We start from the raw sequence: 19018 nt of genomic DNA on the forward strand, positions 1-19018 counted from the left end.
TCCCCATCGCCTATGTAATAACGTTTTACTGTTACTAGGTACTGCTCTTGTTACACTGTGCCCACCTGGATTAGAATTTGTGTCCAGTATCTGCAGAAACTGTCTAAAAGCTTGTATGAAGATATGGTTCAGTTTAACAGAGGTCAGGAACAGATGGTCGTGGTCACAAGTGACTTACCTTTGAAAAAAATCTTAACTCCCAGTGTACGCTGTTGTAAAAATCTCACTATTAATTCAGGGGGGTGTCCAGTTTCCACTACACAGTGAATGATGTACAAGAAGCATGCCACGTTGTGTCTGCATCTTCTGTGTGCTGCATTATAAAATCTAAGTTCAGATTAGCATATTTGGGGTCAAGGTCTGCACCATTGTTTTCATCAAAATTAACAATGCACCTGTACATTAAATTCAACCTTACTTGCGAAGGACTTGTCTAGAGCTTGTTTACTGTTATGAACACAAGCTTGTTATGAGTGAACGTGGTGTAATTGCCGCAACGTGTCACAGCTACGTTGCGACACGATCACATGAAGGTTGGCACATACAGAACTTGCAGATGTCTTGTCTGTTGTACCTGTGCTTGCCATCTTCTGTTGAGTAGAGTTGTCAATGTTCACTATGGCTGGTATAACGCGCACACCCATATGGGCTAGACCCAAACCATTCTGACCTATCGTGGAGGGCTAACGGCTGATTTGGGATGAACACAGATTGAAATAGTTTTTCATTATACCGGCCCATGTGACCTATTTAGCTGCTGCTTTGAATCTGGTATCGAGTCCCAGAGACAGTTTCATTTGCATACAGTTATGTCAAATCCACCAAGCATTATTGCCTTGTTCAATTGAGTCAAGTTTTTCTAAAAATCTGGCCTCTCTATTGCTTTTAATGAACAAAAGTGTGCCCTTGCTGCATATGGCACCCACATAGTGTCAGATTGCTTGACCCTGTGTATGCTATGCCTTCCACTGGTCATCACTAAAACTTTAGTTGTAAAACCGAATTTGTTGGGCGTGTTGGTAAACTGAAAGCATATTTAGTGCTAGCAAAATATTTCAAGAAGTAGAATAATTGAGTATGCCTGTCAAAAAAATCCTGTGAAATTGGCCAAATTGCCTCTTATGTTGTTTTGTGTTGTTGAAATGTATTGTAATAACTTTATCATTATTGGCTTACTGCAATTACCATTTATACTCTGAGTCTGAGTGTTATGTCGTGGGTGCTGCTACCATATCTTTATAGTGGCAGTGCGAATCCTGGCCTCCATTTATTTCATTTGCTTATGAAACCTCTGTTTCTTGGTACAAGTAACATTTGGAACATTAACATGTTACTTCAGATTGATTTAATATTTGCCATTTAGTGTCCCTTTAAAGGTCTCAAATTGGCACTGTTTGTCAGCGTTAGACATCGGTTAATTTTTTTTTGTAAAGCAGGAAGGCATGTGACATAGCTATAAAGGTGTGTCCTCTCCCATTTCCTCTTTTTGGGGCAAGGACCAAAATTTTACAACATAGTGTGTGCAAGAGCCAACAAAACAGAGTAAATGTTATGAATTGCAATTGCTTGGTGATCTGCAGGTTGACTGGCAGTGCTGGAGGTGGTGTTAAAACTTAAATTGGGAACTGAGGCAAGTTGTTTTTGCATATTCTGGCATAAAGTGCAAAAGGACAACAGCCTTGGCCATTTGCACGTTATGCCTGGAGGTGGTGAACTCGAGCTTTAACTGAAGAAAAAAAAGTATTTTAAATTGTTGGTCACCAAACACTATTTGCAGCTTCTATCAAAGGGGGTAGCGTGGCTTGAGAGAGGTGTAGTTTTGCATTTCTTTGCTTCATTGTGGAGCTCCCCCTTCAGAGTACACTTCAATGTAACCTCAGTGTAATGAATTGTACATTTCATAATGATGTCCATTCAGTGCCATGTATTTCTTATCCTCCTGTATTGAAGTGCTTATCCGCAATTTCAGTGTAATGAAATTCACTGCTGGTGTGAAGGAAGACCAAGGCATTAAATGGAAACTGTACCGTGAGCGATAGTGGTCAAATGGTTCAATTATGTGCAGTTGTTTGCAGACGACACTTGGCAACCTACCGTACTTATTTCACTCTAAGCTGGCTTCAAATAAAAGATGCTAATCCTGAAATTGAAACTAATAAAGGTGCTTTCAAATGTAAACCAACCAAAATATTGTCAAAAGTAAAATGGTATATATCTTTAACTGTGCCACATTAGTCACAAATGTTTTGGGTGATTGCATATGACACATAAAAAGCTCATCCGCCATTGTCATCTACATTGTAACATGTAATGTGCATCGGTTTCAGAAAGTATTTGAGACCAGCTTAGCAGGGTGGCCTTTCTATGAGCCCACTAAAGAGTGCACCATCACTGTTTAATGATGCATGGTTGGTGCAATGATAACCAGTCAGGTTTACCAGTTGCTCTTGCTCGGTAAGATTTTCGGTGGCATGACGCAGCAGCAAGTGTATTTAATAAAGGGAAAATCAGACATCCACCCAATTGTAGCAATTGCTACAATGGAAACCCATACAGGTTCCTTGAAAGAAAAGCCTCACAGTTGAAGAAAAATTGCTACACGTGAACATTGTAGCAATTGCTACGATTGGGTGGATGTCTGATTTTCCCTTTATTAATTACTTCTCTCCACCTTGCGGGTTTCCCCAAAACTATTACTTCAAGTAAGTGTATTGTTAAAGGTAGGATAAAGCATTGCAACTCTGGAACCACATTGTTGATTCTACGCCTGCACCCTTATTTTGTCTGTCATTTTTCAATAGGTTGTCAGCTTATATCCAGATAAACATTATTTAAATAAACACTGTGTGAAGCAGTAACAATGAAAGTTTGCTACACCAGCATGTACAGTATGTAATAGTGTGTACAGTATGTAGTGCAGAGTCTGCGCACAATGCAAAGCAGAAGGCACTACCTATGAAAAATCATACAAGAATACTGGGATAAAAATTTTGTGACTATGCTTAGTTGACCAGCTTCCCTCTAACAATCAACTGTAGAAACTGAAGAGGACTGCACCAATACTGTGCTGTTCAAAGGTGAAGCCATCATTAGACACAAGCTGCCTTTAAGGTGCAAGGTTGCACAATAAGAACTACCGAGGTTTTCACCGGAAATGTGACTGGAATGTTGCAATTGATAATTTCTCTGTACTTTTCAATATGGCAAACAAGAATGACGAAAGCTCATTGCACAAATGCTTGCACAAAGCGCAGAAAGCCTCGGTGCATGGGGTCTGCAGTGCACGCACATTCAGGGCATTGACAGGTGCCTTTGGTGAAAACCAGCACTGGAGGAAAGCACGACAGGATAAGCCACGGGCTCTCGGGAAACGAACTTCGTGACACCAATGCTTCATTTGACGAGTTTCCTGCCAACACTCTCAACTGTGGAAGCAATGGAAAAAGAGACTTAAATGCCTCTGTACACCACATCGAAACACCGCAGGGATAGCACAGTGCATCACAGGGTTATAAAGATGCTCATTCGGGGAAGGGGGCTGCAGCACATGCATGGATAATTTCTAAAATACGAGAGTACAGCCCTTACGTGAGAATGTGCGTTATTTCAATGTAACGAAGTTAAGCGCTACTGATATATATTGAGGTTTAGCTGTATACTGTTTTCTGGCTTATATTCACGCAGCTCTTGTTCCACCACATGCAGAGTTAAAAGATGCCCGTGCCCGCAAGAAGCAGATGCAGCAGCAGTGGAAGCAGGAGGAACAGCTGGCGCAGGCCACACGTACTTGGGTGTCAGAGGTGCTACCATGTTGGGAAGTGGCACGTAGCCAGCGACGCATACGGGACCTGTGGTGGCAGGGCCTTCCACCGAGCGTGCGAGGCCGTGTCTGGAAGCTGGCCATTGGCAATGAGTTAAACATCACACCTGAGCTCTATGAAATCTGTGCCTCACGCTCGCGTAAAATCTGGCGCAGCGAGGCCCTCCCTGAGGAACCTTCAGCTTTGCACACACGCGAGCAGTCGGCACACCTCATCCGACTGGATGTGTCACGCACATTCCCACAGCTGGGCATCTTTCAGGAGGCAGGCCCTTACTTTGATGTCCTGCACTGTATCCTCGGTGCCTATGTGGTCTACCGACCAGACATTGGCTACGTGAGTGTTCTGCTGCACCGTTTTATAATTTAATATTGTTTTCCCACTCTGTCTTGTTTTGTCAGCGTTTGTTATTAATGGAAGCTTGTTTTGTTTTCACTGGGTGATATGTTAAGATTTGCTTGCTGCAAGTTTACGAAGGAGCTCAGTACAAAAGGGGTTTTCTGCAGGCTTGTGAAAAATGCTAGCTGAGGAACTGTCACTAATTCCATTTTGTAGGTGGTAAGGTATTTAGTGGTTCATATTTTTGAAGTGAGATGCTTTTGAAGCTACTATGGGGTTCAAACTGTAAATTGGTGGCGCTTATACTTGCTTGGTGCAGAAATGATGATGAAATGTGCTCAAAGATCAAATTACCTGCAGTATTTATTCAATCCTAAATGCAGGAGCTCGAAACGTCCTACACTTGAAGCTTGTTATGACGAGACGGGATGTAATGAAGTAAATGTAATTCCCCTTGAAATCTCCATAGAGATCTGTGTATTTAAAACCTCGTTTTAATTAAGTGAAATTGTTCTGTAAATGGATATACAGTAAAACCCCAGTGAGACGATCACAGCTAGTACGAATTTCGGTGTGATACGAATTCATAACATTCCCCGGCCAAAATACATTGCTTACAGTGCAAAAAACATTGGCTCTTCTGAACTCTAACAAGTTCTGAACTCTGAACTCTAACAAAATCTAACAGCCAGGAAAACGTAACTGAGGAAGGCCACCAATCACCACAGCTATCTCAGAAACAGCTCTGAAATGCTTCCAGTACAGTACGTCTCAGCGCTTGTACTGTTAACGAGGACAGTAAATGTGCGCATCTGTAATTAAGAGACGTAGAGTGTTTTGCGACAGTGGCCCCTTTCAACTCTCAATATGCTTCACTGCAATATGTTGCTTATGCTTCACTGCATAACACGGCTCCATTGCAGGGAAGCTGAATTAAGAGAACCAGCGATTATGCTACGCATGTAAGACTCTTGCCAGATCCAAAATAAATGTAATGCTGTACTCAGTGGATCTGGCCCAGTGGGCGTGGTTCCCGGTAGGCTTTCACTGATGCACACTTTGCTTCAATTGCTTCGCCAACTGCTATGTGCACATATGTGCATATGTGCTGCATCTGGCTTGTGAAACTTTGGTCGCTTATTGCAAACTGTAGTTGCTTACTGCAATGTGCTGGTAGCTCGTTGCAATGCACCGATCACTTGTTGCAACATACAAGCTGGCTGCATCGCTAAATTTACATGACCACCACATTAAAATGCAACGTAAGATAAGGCAACATATCACCGGGAACGTAATACATGGAAGTCAATGGGATTTAGGTTGGAACTGTGATAATGCAACGTAGCAGCCGGGACGGCGTCGTAGCGAGGAACGTATCAACAATGTTCCACTGTATAGGAATTTTCTTGCTAAAAGTAAATTAATTTTTTTTCTGATTTTATGTATGTTTTGATGTTACGAATTTTCGGTGATAAAAATATTTTATGCGACCCCATGAAATTCGTATCACCAAGAGTTTACCGTAACAAACTAGATTTGTCTCCGAAACCAAAAGTACTGGCCACTGTGCACCGAGCATATTGATTTCCGCCAAGTTCTGCGCTCGTTCAGGGCAGCAGTTCAAAATTCCCACGTTGAATATGCCGTTGAGCAACACTAGTCTTTCTCACTGCCACACGCACGATGGCTGCTCATGAGCAGCACTTATCTTATCTACCACCTCTCTCTCACTGCGGCATGTAGCTGGCAAAGCTAGGTCGCTAGGCACACCCTCCGAGATAGCAATCTCGGAAGCCACGCCTAGCTTCACGACGCCATACGTCCATGATAATTCTTACGCAAGGAATGCCGAAATACCAGTGCCTCCACTTCTCTTTCTCTCACTGCAGTGGAGCGCACTGGCTGATGCAGCTAGGCATGACTTTTGAAATTGTTTCAAACCAGCACAAGCCGGCCAAGCCAAGTCAGCGCAGCAGACATAGACGTAGAGTTAACTCTGACAGCAGAGCCGCAGGGTCATGAGAGGGCGACGGATCAGATAGTTTCACTTTCATGGGCCAACTGTGTCCGCATTTACGGCTAACAGTGTTTCTGGCACTGTTCTAAGCTGTGCCAGCTGTGCACTTCGAAGGGTTTACAACACCACGCAAAAGTGAAACTATCTTCGAAAGTCATGGAGGTTGCCGGAGAATACTGGCCCAGCTTCATAGTCGGCGCACTGTGTTACGTGCTATGTGCTGCTTCAACATGACAGACAGACTTGTTTGCAACGCAGCATGCTAGCTGTTCCCATTGACCGCACCACTGTTTCGCCAGTTTCATGACAATATGAGCGAGCCAAGTGGAAAATGGAACCAAAAGACCTTCATTTGGAACACAAGGACGCTATTATAAAGGCTGTCACTTCAGGTTTTAAAAAAGTTGTGTGTTGCACACGCTCCGGAGAATCATTGCTGTTGTATTGAAATTTCATTGCATACGCCACCGCGTATCGATTTGTTAAGCCGCATAGCTGTAGTCTTCTTTGCATGTTTAAACTTGTGCGCACCGCTGGGTATATACTGCAGTAAGCGGCAGTTGTCGAAACGAAGTAATAGATATAACAAAGCAATTTTGGCTTCCCTTTTGTAAGAGTTGTAGGACGATCTCACCACTGGCATCCAGTTAGGTTTGTAGTCGGGCATGAACTAGTGGTAGCTGGCCCATGCCATCGTCCAACTCACCCACGCTTGGGACGTGGTTGTAGGGAGGAACTTTCGGGAACTAGGAGTGGAGGATTTATTTACATATTTACATTAAAACATGAGATACATTTCAACGGTGTAGCATGACTCCCAAATGGAGCACGCAAGACGAAGCATACAGCACACAAACACCAAGCACTTGGCACACGCCTCTAGCAGCCGACAAACTGCTGCTTAAAAAGCCTCTGTCCTCCCTAGATCCCTAAGGGAGGAAAAACTGCTGTCCAGCCTTCGTCCAATCGGATCGTCCACAGTCGTTGGGGCACAGTCGACCTGCCTTTGAGGGGGAGGGCTCACACACTGGCATATGCACTTTGGATTCCTAGAACCCACCGAGTTGAGCGGGTCCTCGTAGCCAGGTTGTCAAGCTTCACCCCAGCCGGCGCCTCTTAATTCCAGAGCTGACTTCTCCGGTAGCCGCCACGAGTGTCGGCAGTCTGTGACGAATCCTGGGCCCCGAGGAATGCACTGCAAAACACCTTTTGTTAGAGAAGCTCTCTTGCTGCAAATAGACCATGAAGGCCACGGCAAATCAACCAACAATACACGGTCCGCCAAACGTGGCCAGCCCTGCTGCCGTCGCCGACTCTCCGAAGGAAGTGCATGGTGGATTAACGCTGCCGTAGTCTCCAGTTCTCCGAAGGAAGTGCATGATCGGTTAGCGCTGTCGTCGTCGCCGGTTCTCTGAAGGACGCCACCCTCGTGGGTCGATCAAAACAACTGCAGCGGGCTGAGATAGGTTTGCAGAGCAGTACCCCAGCAGGCTGATCGTAACACTTTCAACTTGGTTATAGCGAGGTTTGAGTATCATCACTTCTTTTACATATTTCCAGTGAAATGTATGTCGGTGTCTTCTGCACATGCTGTGAACTTTGCATGGCATAATGTGTGTATAAGGTCCTTAATACAGTCGATCCTGGATTATTGAACCCGAACACATTGAAGTATTGTTTGTATTGAGCAGTGTGTAACATCCCCTTGGAAATCCCATGAAAAAGTATAGCAGTGTACTACGTGTATATCGAACTCCCATTCACTGCGACATTTGATATATACCATATAGAACGCTGCACCTCTGTAAGTGCGCTTCTCCTAACGGCCCCGCCATCACTTCTCCCATCATCGTAAATATTCATGCCGACAAAATGGCACTGTTTTGGCAGATGCTTTCAAACAAGGCATTGAATGTGAAAGGCAGTACATGGTATAGAGGAAAAAAAAAAAACAAGGTTCCTTTCTCGGAATATGGATGGCTTGTGTAGCAAGGGTCTTATTTTCGCACCATAATGGTGGATTTGCTTTAGTAAGCATTGCCAAAATGCAAGCATGTAATGCGATGAAGCATACTGGTAATAAAAGAACTAATTGCAATGAAGTGAAGCATACTATCTGCAGCCGTTCATCATCAGGAAGAGCATCGCCACACTGCTTCAAGAACTTAAACGCCTGTGGATTCGAAATGGACATTTCACAAGAAAGCACTAATAAACACACGGATCTTTTCATTGAGTGGCTCCGGACATGGGATGCTGAAGTTGAGATGCCTGGGCCGCCAGGTTTGTCTTGTAGAATTTCCGTGAATGGAATTTTAGGGTTCTGCAAGTGGCCAAGACGAATCTGACCCAAACCCCCACATGAACAGATTTTTACATTACGCAGATTGGATTTAATTTAAAACTGCTGTGCACATATATACATTTTGTGGAAGACCATTGTGGCAGTGGCACAAAAGAGGCACTGCTGTGCAATTCGCAGGCCCACAGCTCGCGCCGAGCAAACTTCATTCGTGCTTGCAGGGTTGCGACTGGGAATTGACTCTGAAGATCTGCAAGCTGAAAGCTATTTTCGAATGTGACATTGTCTGCCTGGTCGACTTATTGTCAACTTATGATAATTGGTTGTTGATGATGAATGGCGCATTGCAACTGACATGTGGCTGGGCACTTTCAGGTGCGATCCGCAGCACAAGTGTGCTGAAGGCGGCACGGCGCATGTTCATATGGATGGTTCGCTTCTGCACTGTGTCCATTTCTACCTTATTCTGCATAATAACATATAACAAGCACTTATACATGAGCGAATTGCGGTCTTTCGGCTAGCTGATGCAGGCTTTTTAGGGTTAACACTGTGATCAGTTCTTCAAAAATTATTTCGCATTGTGTGTAACTTGCAAAATTCTTGTGGGGGAAAAAGAAAGTTAGCTTTTGTGCATTTGACACATCCTCAGAGAAACAAATATAGGTAAATTTCCACTTTTCACCATCTCAGGAGACTCCGAGATGTGCAGCGTTTTCAGGTAAGCTTCAGATATGCATACTTTGTTTTAAATTCACGATATATCAAACTATTTTGTGATCTCCCTAAAGTTAGGTATATCCAAGATCGACTGTATAGGTAATAAAAAAGACAAGAAACTCTAGCTGTTCCACTGTACAGTTTGCAGTATAAACTAGGTTACCCATGTTTTCTATGGTAAAATGTGTTGATATTTTGTGCATAGAGTCTTGTGAACTTTGCATGGCATTATACGTGTGTGATGTCAGTAATATAGCTATTAAAAAGAAAATGACCTAATATGCTTCTCTGTGGAACACCATATTGAATAATAATAGGTGCCGTGTCTGACAAAACCATTCACTGATACTGCCTGTTCGTGGTTCTTTAGATCCAACGTGATAAGCGAAGCAGTGTGGCCAGGGAAATTGAACATTTGTTTTCTTCTGAGCAGTTCATGATATAAAAGTTTTAACATTTTAATTGAAAATACAGTAATGTTGCTCACATTTGTGCTACGCTCAAGTTCATGTAGTAACATAGAATGCAGACTTGTGTCAACAGATTTCTTGTGAAAACTGCACTGTGGATCTGAGTTTCTGATCTGTTTCTTCAAGGCCTGTAGAGCGAGGAAGTGCTATAATCTTCCTGAGCAACTTTGAAAATATGGGTAGAGTACTAGATTGGTTGAGCATTAGCTAGACTGCTTCGATCAACCTTTTTAAACACATTGATTGTATAACAGACACTCATGAAAGCTATCCTACAAGAAAACACTGGACTAAAAATGCTTAAGTCTAAAATGTGGGTAATTTAGCATACAATCGTGTCAAAAATATATCTAGTAGGCTCTACAAAAATCAAGTTTGATGAGTATTGTGTGTGCAGTAGCTTCATATAAGGTAATGGCAGTCCTTTGTGCTGCATGAAATTGTGCGTGTGAAACCGACATGGCAGACCAAATTTCTGTTGTGTCCTGTGAACCTGGTGTCTTGCTACTGTGCTTCCAGTTTGTAAAATACGCAGCAAGATCATGAATTGTGTAGTGACTTTTTCATGTGCATGTGGGCTTAAGTTTCGTGGCAGGCCGCTCCCTGGACACACTTGACCAAAGAACTAAACCCATTTTTTACTTTCTTGATGAAGATAATGCGTTCAACAGCCAACTGTGGCTTGTGCATCTTGGCCATCTAAGCTTAAAACTATACCAGTGTAGTGTGCCACCACTTTGTTGTGTGCGTGGAGCAGTTGCCAGAATTTTGGTGGGGAACACGTAAAGATTTGCCAAGGAGCCGTTTTCTATTTAGCATCAATCTTGAATACTGTAGTGGTGTGTTGATAGTGGTTGGTAACTGCTGGCGTGGGTGAAGGGTAATAGCCAGTGTGCACTTGTTTGTTCGTAAAGTACCACCTAGTATTTATTTTGTCTACTTCAGTCTTAGTCTATCTGAACGCCGCCTGCAGACATGCCATGCGCAGCCCTTACGTCATGGGACTAATCAGCCGGCAAATCGAAATCTCGTGTAGATTCGTTTGACTGCAGCTATCTGCATTTGTTCACTTCATAGAATTTTACTGCCCTTCATATCACACCCATTCCATTAGAAAGCAGCTTGTCTGAAGGCAGAGTTTGGTTGTTTGTCCGATATGTGATGTTGATCATATTGTAAAATGTTTATTTTTACGGTCACTACAAATGTTGATATCTCCATGGTAGTGATACATTTAAGCAGTATATTACTGTATGTGGCATTGTTAAAGATGTAATAGTTTGGTGATGTAATCGTGCGCAATGAAAGGCACATTTCTTCATAGTGTTTTATTGATTTGATAATTCAGACAATTAAAATGTTAGTTTGCATTCTGAAATGTGAATAAGCAAGGTTTTTTAGAACTGGGACATGCTTATTGGATTATTGTATCAAGGCAGTTTTTTGTTGCCTAGGCATCTTTGCTTAATAAGATATGTACAGGCGCCCAAATCTTTAACTGGCGTGCGCGAGCGGCGACTTTTCGGTGTGTCAGCGCCGTGTGACGGGGCGAGGCTGGAAACAGTCTGAAGCTAAGCGCATGCGGACAAAGCCCGCTCAGCTGGGCCAATCGTCTGCTAGGCTGTTTCCAGCCTCGCCCCGTCATACGGCGCTGACGCCCGGAAAAGTCCCCGCTCGCGCACGCCAGTTAAAGATTTGGGCGCCTGTACAGCTGTAGTTCTAACAATGGGCTTTGTTTATTACAGTGTATATTGAATGTATGTATTTGGTTTCACTTGCTCCTGATGGATTGCAGATATCTTTCAAGAAATGCTGGTTAGTAGTGTTCATTTAGGTAGTGAACATTGTGTTGTAGAGTGTGTGGAGGTTTCATGAACTGCCTTGCTTTTCATATTAACCCTTTATGGAGGAATGTTGCCTGCAAAAAACAAAAGAAAAAGCGAAAAAGAAGAGAAACCTTGTTGTGTTTTGGTATTCAGTACAGAGTTTCTGGCTACATGTCTTCGACAAACACAGAATGACAGGCAGCAAGTGTCATTTGTTTAGAGTAGAATCACCGCTCGAGGAAGAAGTTTGGCCTGCGACTTGAGTTTTTTTTTTTTAACCACGGTCAAAAAGAGTACACAGATGCAATATTTCCAGCTGCAGTGGTATATCGCCCATTTAATGTAAAGCACATGCCGTATACACCTCTGGTTAGCATATGACTAGAGCTGGTGGCTTGAGATGAAGCTGACTTCCAGTTTTCTTCCTAGTGTTGCCTCCCCTATTACTAAAAACGTTTCCACAAAATATTTTTGTCTTTCTGTTAAGTATAGTTATTGCAGATGCACTTAGCCCATTTAAATAGAAAATAAATAGTATGGGAGGGGGGATATTTACGTCTCATGCTTCAATGGTTGAAGTGAATACTGAAATTTTACTCGTTCCTATATGGAGGCAGATGTAACGAATGTCATTTTCTCCTGATGAGAAATTATTTTCATTAAAATATTGCATTGTGCTAGCAATCCTGACATAAAAAATTGCCCAGCCTGTATATGGAAAGAGTTTGGTTTCACACATTTTTGCAACTTTATGCAAAAGTTCTATTGCACAGGGAAGTGAGGCCCCAAGTGACCAGTGCGGTAAACATACTTTGCCTGTGTATTTCTCACAAATTTGGGATCAAGTTGTTCCAGCAATTTCACCATGAGTCATGATGGGCTAACGAGCCTTTTATGCCCCTGTTAACGGCAAATCTGATGTCATTTACAATTAATGACACTCGCTTGCTGTCACATGATAAAACGCAATGACATTCGTCGAAAATTACATTTCCAAACGAATGAGTTCGCCAAACTCATTCACATTCATTTTGGAACCAAATGTGTATACTCGACACCAGGAGCCGCCGATCAGCTTCGCAAACAGTACACGTTCCTTTGTTGTATAACAAAAAATGATTATTATTTTATTTTATTGCCTAATTATTACTTTAATTACATTTAAGTGTATCACAGTGCACAAAGAAAGCTACTCTCAATCTAGTGACTAGTCTTTGGCTTTTGCTGTGGCAGTCGAATTGTGACAGCCACTTCGTCTGACGACGTAAGTGCACTATGGCACGCACTGACAATGTGGATATTAGGGGCCCACATGCACATCAGAATGGCAATGACACGCAACTGCCATTCTCATTCCTCTTACGCAGAGATAGTGGACGCGCCCATAGTGCTTTCTGCCATGTTGCTTGCCTGATCTTTGGCTTGGCTTGACTCGACTTGGTTGGCAGTGTCAACAAGTTAGTGATCCAAAAGTAGGGAGGATCACATACTCCAACTGAATTTAGCATATTGGAAAATAATTATTGGACAAAAGTTGGTTTAACGCTATTTTTCCCAGTTTTTTTTTTTCTATCATCATTGTTATCATTTTCAAATTAAATTAGTTTTCGCCGTGTGACAGCACACAGTGATAGTGACATTAACTGCAGAAATTTCATTCTTTAGAAATGACATTAGATTTGCTGTGTGACAGGGGTATCTGCATTAGTGACTGCATTATAAGGCCCCCAGCAACACTGCATGACAATTGGGAACGTTTAGTCTTAGCTAACGACCTGGCACATCCTGTTCAATAGGCCGTGTGAGTGACATTTTGCAGCATTTTTGGAATTTTGGGTTGTTAGATAAGTGTAATGCAGATCATCATGTTTGACGTACCTTTAACACTTTGAGGGGTTGGGAAGTGCCGGGTGTCTTTCCAAAGTGCAAAACATTCAATTGCAGTCTAGGTAACACATTAGCAGACTTTAAATTCAAATGATATTTATTAGCAATGTTTCTGAACATTTATAAACTTTTAATCTAGAAACCAAGCATAAAATTTCAGTTTAACGAACTTTTGATTAGATGATACAAACGTCTACAGATGTTGCATGTTGACAGATTATTTAGGGAATGTTTAGGCCAAGAGTTTTCATCAGTGTTCAGACAAGTACACCTGGGCATGGCATTCACAAGGTTAAGAAAAAAAATTGCAGCAGAACCCACCTCATGATGACTGTCTAAGTTATGCGCAAGGTGGCCAAACATGCTAATTGGTTGACGTTCATATTCAGAACGTCTTGAAACAACGAAAAAACAAAAAACCAGGACAATGTGCTTTTTGTTGCACTTCAGAAAGTTCTGGAGATGAACGTTAATGCAATCAGCATTGAAGCATTGCAGTGACACACCGTATTGCCACTGCTAAAAGATGTTGCGTGTTAGATATGTATGCAACTGGGCTCCTCTCTCAATCCCTCTGGACACTGCATCATCTAGCGGCTCTGCTGCGAAGTCCATCCATGGCACATCAGAACAAAATCCCAGGACACCTAAGCAATTCTTATGTGTTCTGAATGCGAAAGCATTCAGAACACATAAGAATGTCCAGTTGAACACATAATGTCCAGTTGAACGCCGCTGAGCGGTCGTTTGAGTTATGAGCGCCTCACAGGCAAGCGCGCACATTAGGACGCTTGGCGTGTTTTGATTTGGCCTCACTGAGGTGCGATTAGAACGCAGGTGAGAGCTTGCGCAGACAGGGAATGCATGGATAACACAGGCTTCAGAGAGCAAGGACAAACGTGGTATCATGGTGATATCCTCTCCCCTCACGTAATACTGCGGCAGCAGGTGTTACTTTTTGCCCACTCGGCTCCATCGAGGCCCAAGCCAGCATCACGAGTGTACAAGGTGTGCTTGTTACGTGGCATCGCAGTATAGGCGTAGCCGTGGGGGGGGGTGAAGGAGTCCCCCTCCCCACTGAAATTTTCAGATGCACCCTCCCAAGCCCATCCCAACTAAATGTCTTGGCAATTTTCAGAATAACTGGGTGTCAGGAAACATCTCTTGGAGCTACTAGCCCTTAATTTACTGCAAACTGCGGATGCTGCAATTTTCACGAAGGCTTCTAAGCAGGAAGCAGTCCTGCTTCAAGCTGTCTGGCTCATCAATTCCTGAGTGTGATTAAATGACAGTATACGTCCCGTGATGACTACAATACCATGATCACAAGTTACTACTTCCAAGCACCTCTTCAAGTCAGACAGCAGGTCACTGAAAGTGCATGAAACGTGCATCATATGACACTATCGAAGTTCTAGCGTGAAGCTTCGTTCCTGTAATTTTTAAATGTAGAATAATATAGCATAAGGGGGCAAAATGCGAAAACACCCATGTGCTTAGATTTAGGTGCACGTTAAAGAACCCCAGGTGGTTTAAATTTCCGGAGTCCTCCACTACGGCGTGCCTCATAATCAGAAAGTGGATTTGGCACGTAAAACCCCATAATTTAATTTAATAATATAGCATTGCAAATAGCAGTTATATAATATAAATAATATATTATATAATAAATAATAATAAATAATATAGCAGTTGCAAAATAGTGCCTGCTCTTCTCTGTACGTACTCATGGCCGAACGACTTACTAGAAGATCTGGCTGGAAAAAAAAAGCTCATCTCTACTGTTACCTGGGCTGCAACAAGTTTGGGCTGCAAACAAGACACACATTAGTGCACTGTCTTATTTTTGTTCGGCCCAGTTTTTAGCGCTGTTTGTTTTTCCAACTACCAACTAGGTCATCAACATGCATTATATAAATGCATCAATTTGTAATCGAAATTTTAGTTTCTTTAATTCAATAATTTTTAAATATAGCACGAGGATGATAGCATAATTTGATGCGAAGTGGTTGCACGGCTTAGTAATGAAAAGCTTATCAGAAGTTAAGCTAAGTGTTGTTTTAGCAATGCAAAAATGTGCATCCTCGTTAAAGCATTTTTTTCCGTGAGTGCTAAGAGTTTGTGTGGTGTTGGGCTGCTGAGCATGAGGTCGCGGGATCGAATCCCAGCCACGGCAGCCGCATTTCGATGGAGGCGAAATGCAAAAACACCCATGTACTGAGGTTTAGGTGCACGTTAAAGAACCCCAGGTGGTCAAAATCTCCAGAGTCCTCCACTACGGCGTGCCTCATAATCAGAAAGTGGTTTTGGCACGTAAAACCCCATAGTTTATTATTTAACCTCCATATGTGTGTGGAGAGAGAGGGGGAAAAAAGGTGAAGGAGGGGGAAGAGTGGCAATTGTCGGCGGGCTGCAGAGAGCGCACAGAAAGAGCCAGGCCAACTCATTCTATTGTATTTGTGAATTGTTTAAGTGCCCTAAAGAGAAACAGTTAATCAGTTTAGACCAACAAAGTAAACTTAAAAACTATTTTTGTCAATTTCTTGGTAAGAGGTTGATTATTTCAGGAGAAAAATGGAAGGTCGTTTTCATCTTGAATTTTGCACCGTTACCTGAGCACCGGTGTGTTAGTGTGATGTTATGGATTTCAAAGTTTTTCTCATACTTGAGCCATTGTGGCTCAATGAAAGTTTTTACAACTTGTTTAGTCTATGGCACTTTTTTGGAATACAATCTAGTCCATCTTTATTGATAAGTTAAACTTGGCCCAAACAGACGCCCTCAAAAACTGCGCCGCCGCGCTTGGTGCAGGAACTTGCAGGTGGTCTTTCCACCTGTCTTTAGTTTTTGAGTTGTCATCTATCAAGCCTCCTCAAATGATGAGAGTTGTAGGAAGAAAATTTGTTAGTACAGCTCAACTTACTTTTTCTCTTTAGTGTCCCTTTAATAAAAGTTGGGAGGAAAGTAACGTAGGAGTAATCTGTTCATTTCACTTACTTTTTGGGGCAGTAATTGGTCACTGTAGTTGGTAACATTTTTAAATTGTGTAATTACAACAAGGTCCTTTTTTCTGTAATGTGTACAAGCCTAATACCCAGTGACCCAAGTTGGCATCAAAGAAGCTTGTTGAAGTGCAGCACACTCATTCGCACGTACCCAGTGACCCCCAAATTGGCATCACAGGTTCATTGAAAATTGTGATATACTCAATGACCCAAATTAGTCTCGACAGTTGGTGTCGAACATGGTTCTCTCAGCGTAGCAGCCCAGTTCTCCCTACCCGCTACAGATAGCGACTAGACCATGGACCACCCAGCGACCCAAGGTGGCGAAAAAGGGGTTAGAGACATAGAAACATACCGGAAACTGTGCAAAGAATTCTAAGAATGCTAATCACAATTTTTTTTAATTGTTGCAGCTACTTGAAAAAATTTCGAATCTGTCCCATTGAAAGCCCTAAACTAGAACATTGTAGCTTGCACAAAAGATGCCAAATCTGTGTATATAATACAGTGAAACTAGTAGCACTGCCTTTAAAATTCAGACATTAATCTGCAAAAAAAAAAAAAGTAATGAAAGAAAGGGCCACCACAAGAACATTATTTAACATGGAATAAGAAAGACTGCGAAAAATACAGGCGTGGTGAAATCTGGTGTGGTTTGAAGTGCCTTTCAGAGGCTACATTGGTGAAACGGTTTAACTACAAATGAGATGGGGTACTCATCTATATGGCTACAATGTTGCCGGCATATGTAAAACTACAGCCATACATGTATATCCTGGAATCTATGGGCACTTGTCATCCTGTGTAGCTTCTGCAGAAAGGTTTTTGTAATTTTTTACTTTCACTGTGATGCTTGTAAACACTGTTTAGCCTGTCTTCATTTATAAATGTTTGAATTTTACCTGCTCTGTGGCTGCTTTCTGTGCTGCAGGTGCAAGGCATGTCCTTCCTGGCTGCCATGCTGCTGCTCAACCTGGAGGTAGCTGATGCGTTCATCTGCTTTGCAAACCTGCTCAACAGACCCTGTCAACTAGCATTTTTTCGTGTAGACCAGCCACAGGCAAGTCTATGTATTGTAATACTTGTATATGTTTCCTATTAACATGCATGCTTTGTATCTTTCACGTAAATGTAGAGCGTCTTCTACAGCATTAACATTTTCGTTAATTTTATTTCAGAACTGCTGTGCTTAAGCTACATTTGCAAGATGATGGGTTTTGTTGTCTAAAATACTGTCCAAAATGTAATAATCCTGTATGATGTATATACACATTTTATTTTATTACAATACTACTACAGTTGGGCAGTATGTATTCACTACATAGCCATTAAGTGTAAAACATGAATGAAGAAAATTAATGCCAGTTCCTGTTTTAATGCAGATGAATGCCTATTATACCCTGTACGACGACTTTTTCCATGAGAACCTGCCCAAGCTGTTTGCACACTTCAAGAAGCACAACCTCACTTCGGACCTGTACCTGGTTGACTGGTAGGCTCAGCTCTCATAAGTGAATTCAGATGGCCATCAGGCCATGCCTTCTGTGCAGGATATACACGCTTTACAGCCGATCTCTGCCCCTGGATGTGGCCTGCCGAGTGTGGGACGTCTTCTTGAGAGACGGAGAAGAGTTCCTCTTCAGGTCTGCCCTTGGTGAGCATTCTTCAGATTGGCTACTGCAGTCACTAAATACCCATTTTGGTTACAGGTATTCTGCGGCTGTATGAGGACGTGCTATTGCGACTCGATTTCATCAACCTGGCTCAGTTTTTGACCAAGCTACCAGAGGACATGAGCTCCGATGTATTGTTTGATGCAATTGCTGCCATTCGCATGACTGTCAACAAGCGAAGTTTCGCCCAGGTCTTGGCCAAACACAGAGAGTTAGCTGGGTAGTGCGGACAGCGACTTGTACATTTGCAATTTGGAGTATGTTGCAGAGTTTTGCACTGTTGATATATCTTTGCAAACTCAAGAGGGACACAAAGTGGCATGTCACACTTGTTTTTTTCTTTATACACCCTTTTGTTCTTTCTACTTTGTGCAAGTTTATTCTCATTGAGGTAGATGTCAGCTGGCTCGCTTTTGTGTAGTGTCCAGTTCTAGTCAATACTCACAACCAGCTGAAACTTTGGAGGAGGATAATCTTGAGTGAGAGGTTGCCACAGCCTTGCCAAATGTGGGTTGTGGCAACCAATGCTGAGTGTAATGGAAACTTGCCTTTTATTATGAAAAGTGGGAAGGGGTGCAGGCTGGCTAGAGCTGGGGAGTGTTAGTAGGTGTGTTTTGCCTGGCACTGCCCAGAACACATCGAAGCAGAACATGGCCACATGGGCACTGCTATTCAGTGTGTGCAGCATCTTTTCTTTGAGACTGCATCAGTGCAAAGAGTTTCTGGCAAAATGTGGGCTCTCCATCATAACTAGTTATTTTTCTATTGCTGACCTTTGCTTCTGGTGACATGAGGTACTGTGGGGGCATATCAATAAAGTTATGTGATGCTTGCGAGCCAGTAGCATAATGCAAGTTTCGGATGGTTCCAACTAGAGAACAGTGCCGTTAACCTCTGGGCCTATAAAGGCCACTGTTGCTAGGGTTTCCTTCAGAAGGAACTCCTGGCATACAATTTT

The 19018-nt window shown here is 42.6% G+C and overlaps 1 protein-coding gene across 1 annotated transcript in view; it reads left to right on the forward strand.

Annotated features, from left to right (window-relative positions):
• Positions 1 to 18896, forward strand: part of LOC139048463 (TBC1 domain family member 12-like) — a 61786-nt gene extending 42890 nt beyond the window's left edge. The window contains exons 5-9 of the mRNA XM_070522866.1: positions 3706 to 4157; positions 17319 to 17447; positions 17770 to 17879; positions 17938 to 18041; positions 18097 to 18896. Of these exons, the coding sequence (XP_070378967.1) occupies positions 3706 to 4157; positions 17319 to 17447; positions 17770 to 17879; positions 17938 to 18041; positions 18097 to 18284 (983 nt within the window). The 3' untranslated portion in view covers positions 18285 to 18896. The remainder of the gene's footprint in view (positions 1 to 3705; positions 4158 to 17318; positions 17448 to 17769; positions 17880 to 17937; positions 18042 to 18096) is intronic.
• Positions 18897 to 19018: the final 122 nt, after the last annotated feature.

The sequence above is a fragment of the Dermacentor albipictus genome, chromosome 1 (genome assembly GCF_038994185.2).
Source record: "Dermacentor albipictus isolate Rhodes 1998 colony chromosome 1, USDA_Dalb.pri_finalv2, whole genome shotgun sequence".
Taxonomy (NCBI): Eukaryota; Metazoa; Arthropoda; class Arachnida; order Ixodida; family Ixodidae; genus Dermacentor; species Dermacentor albipictus.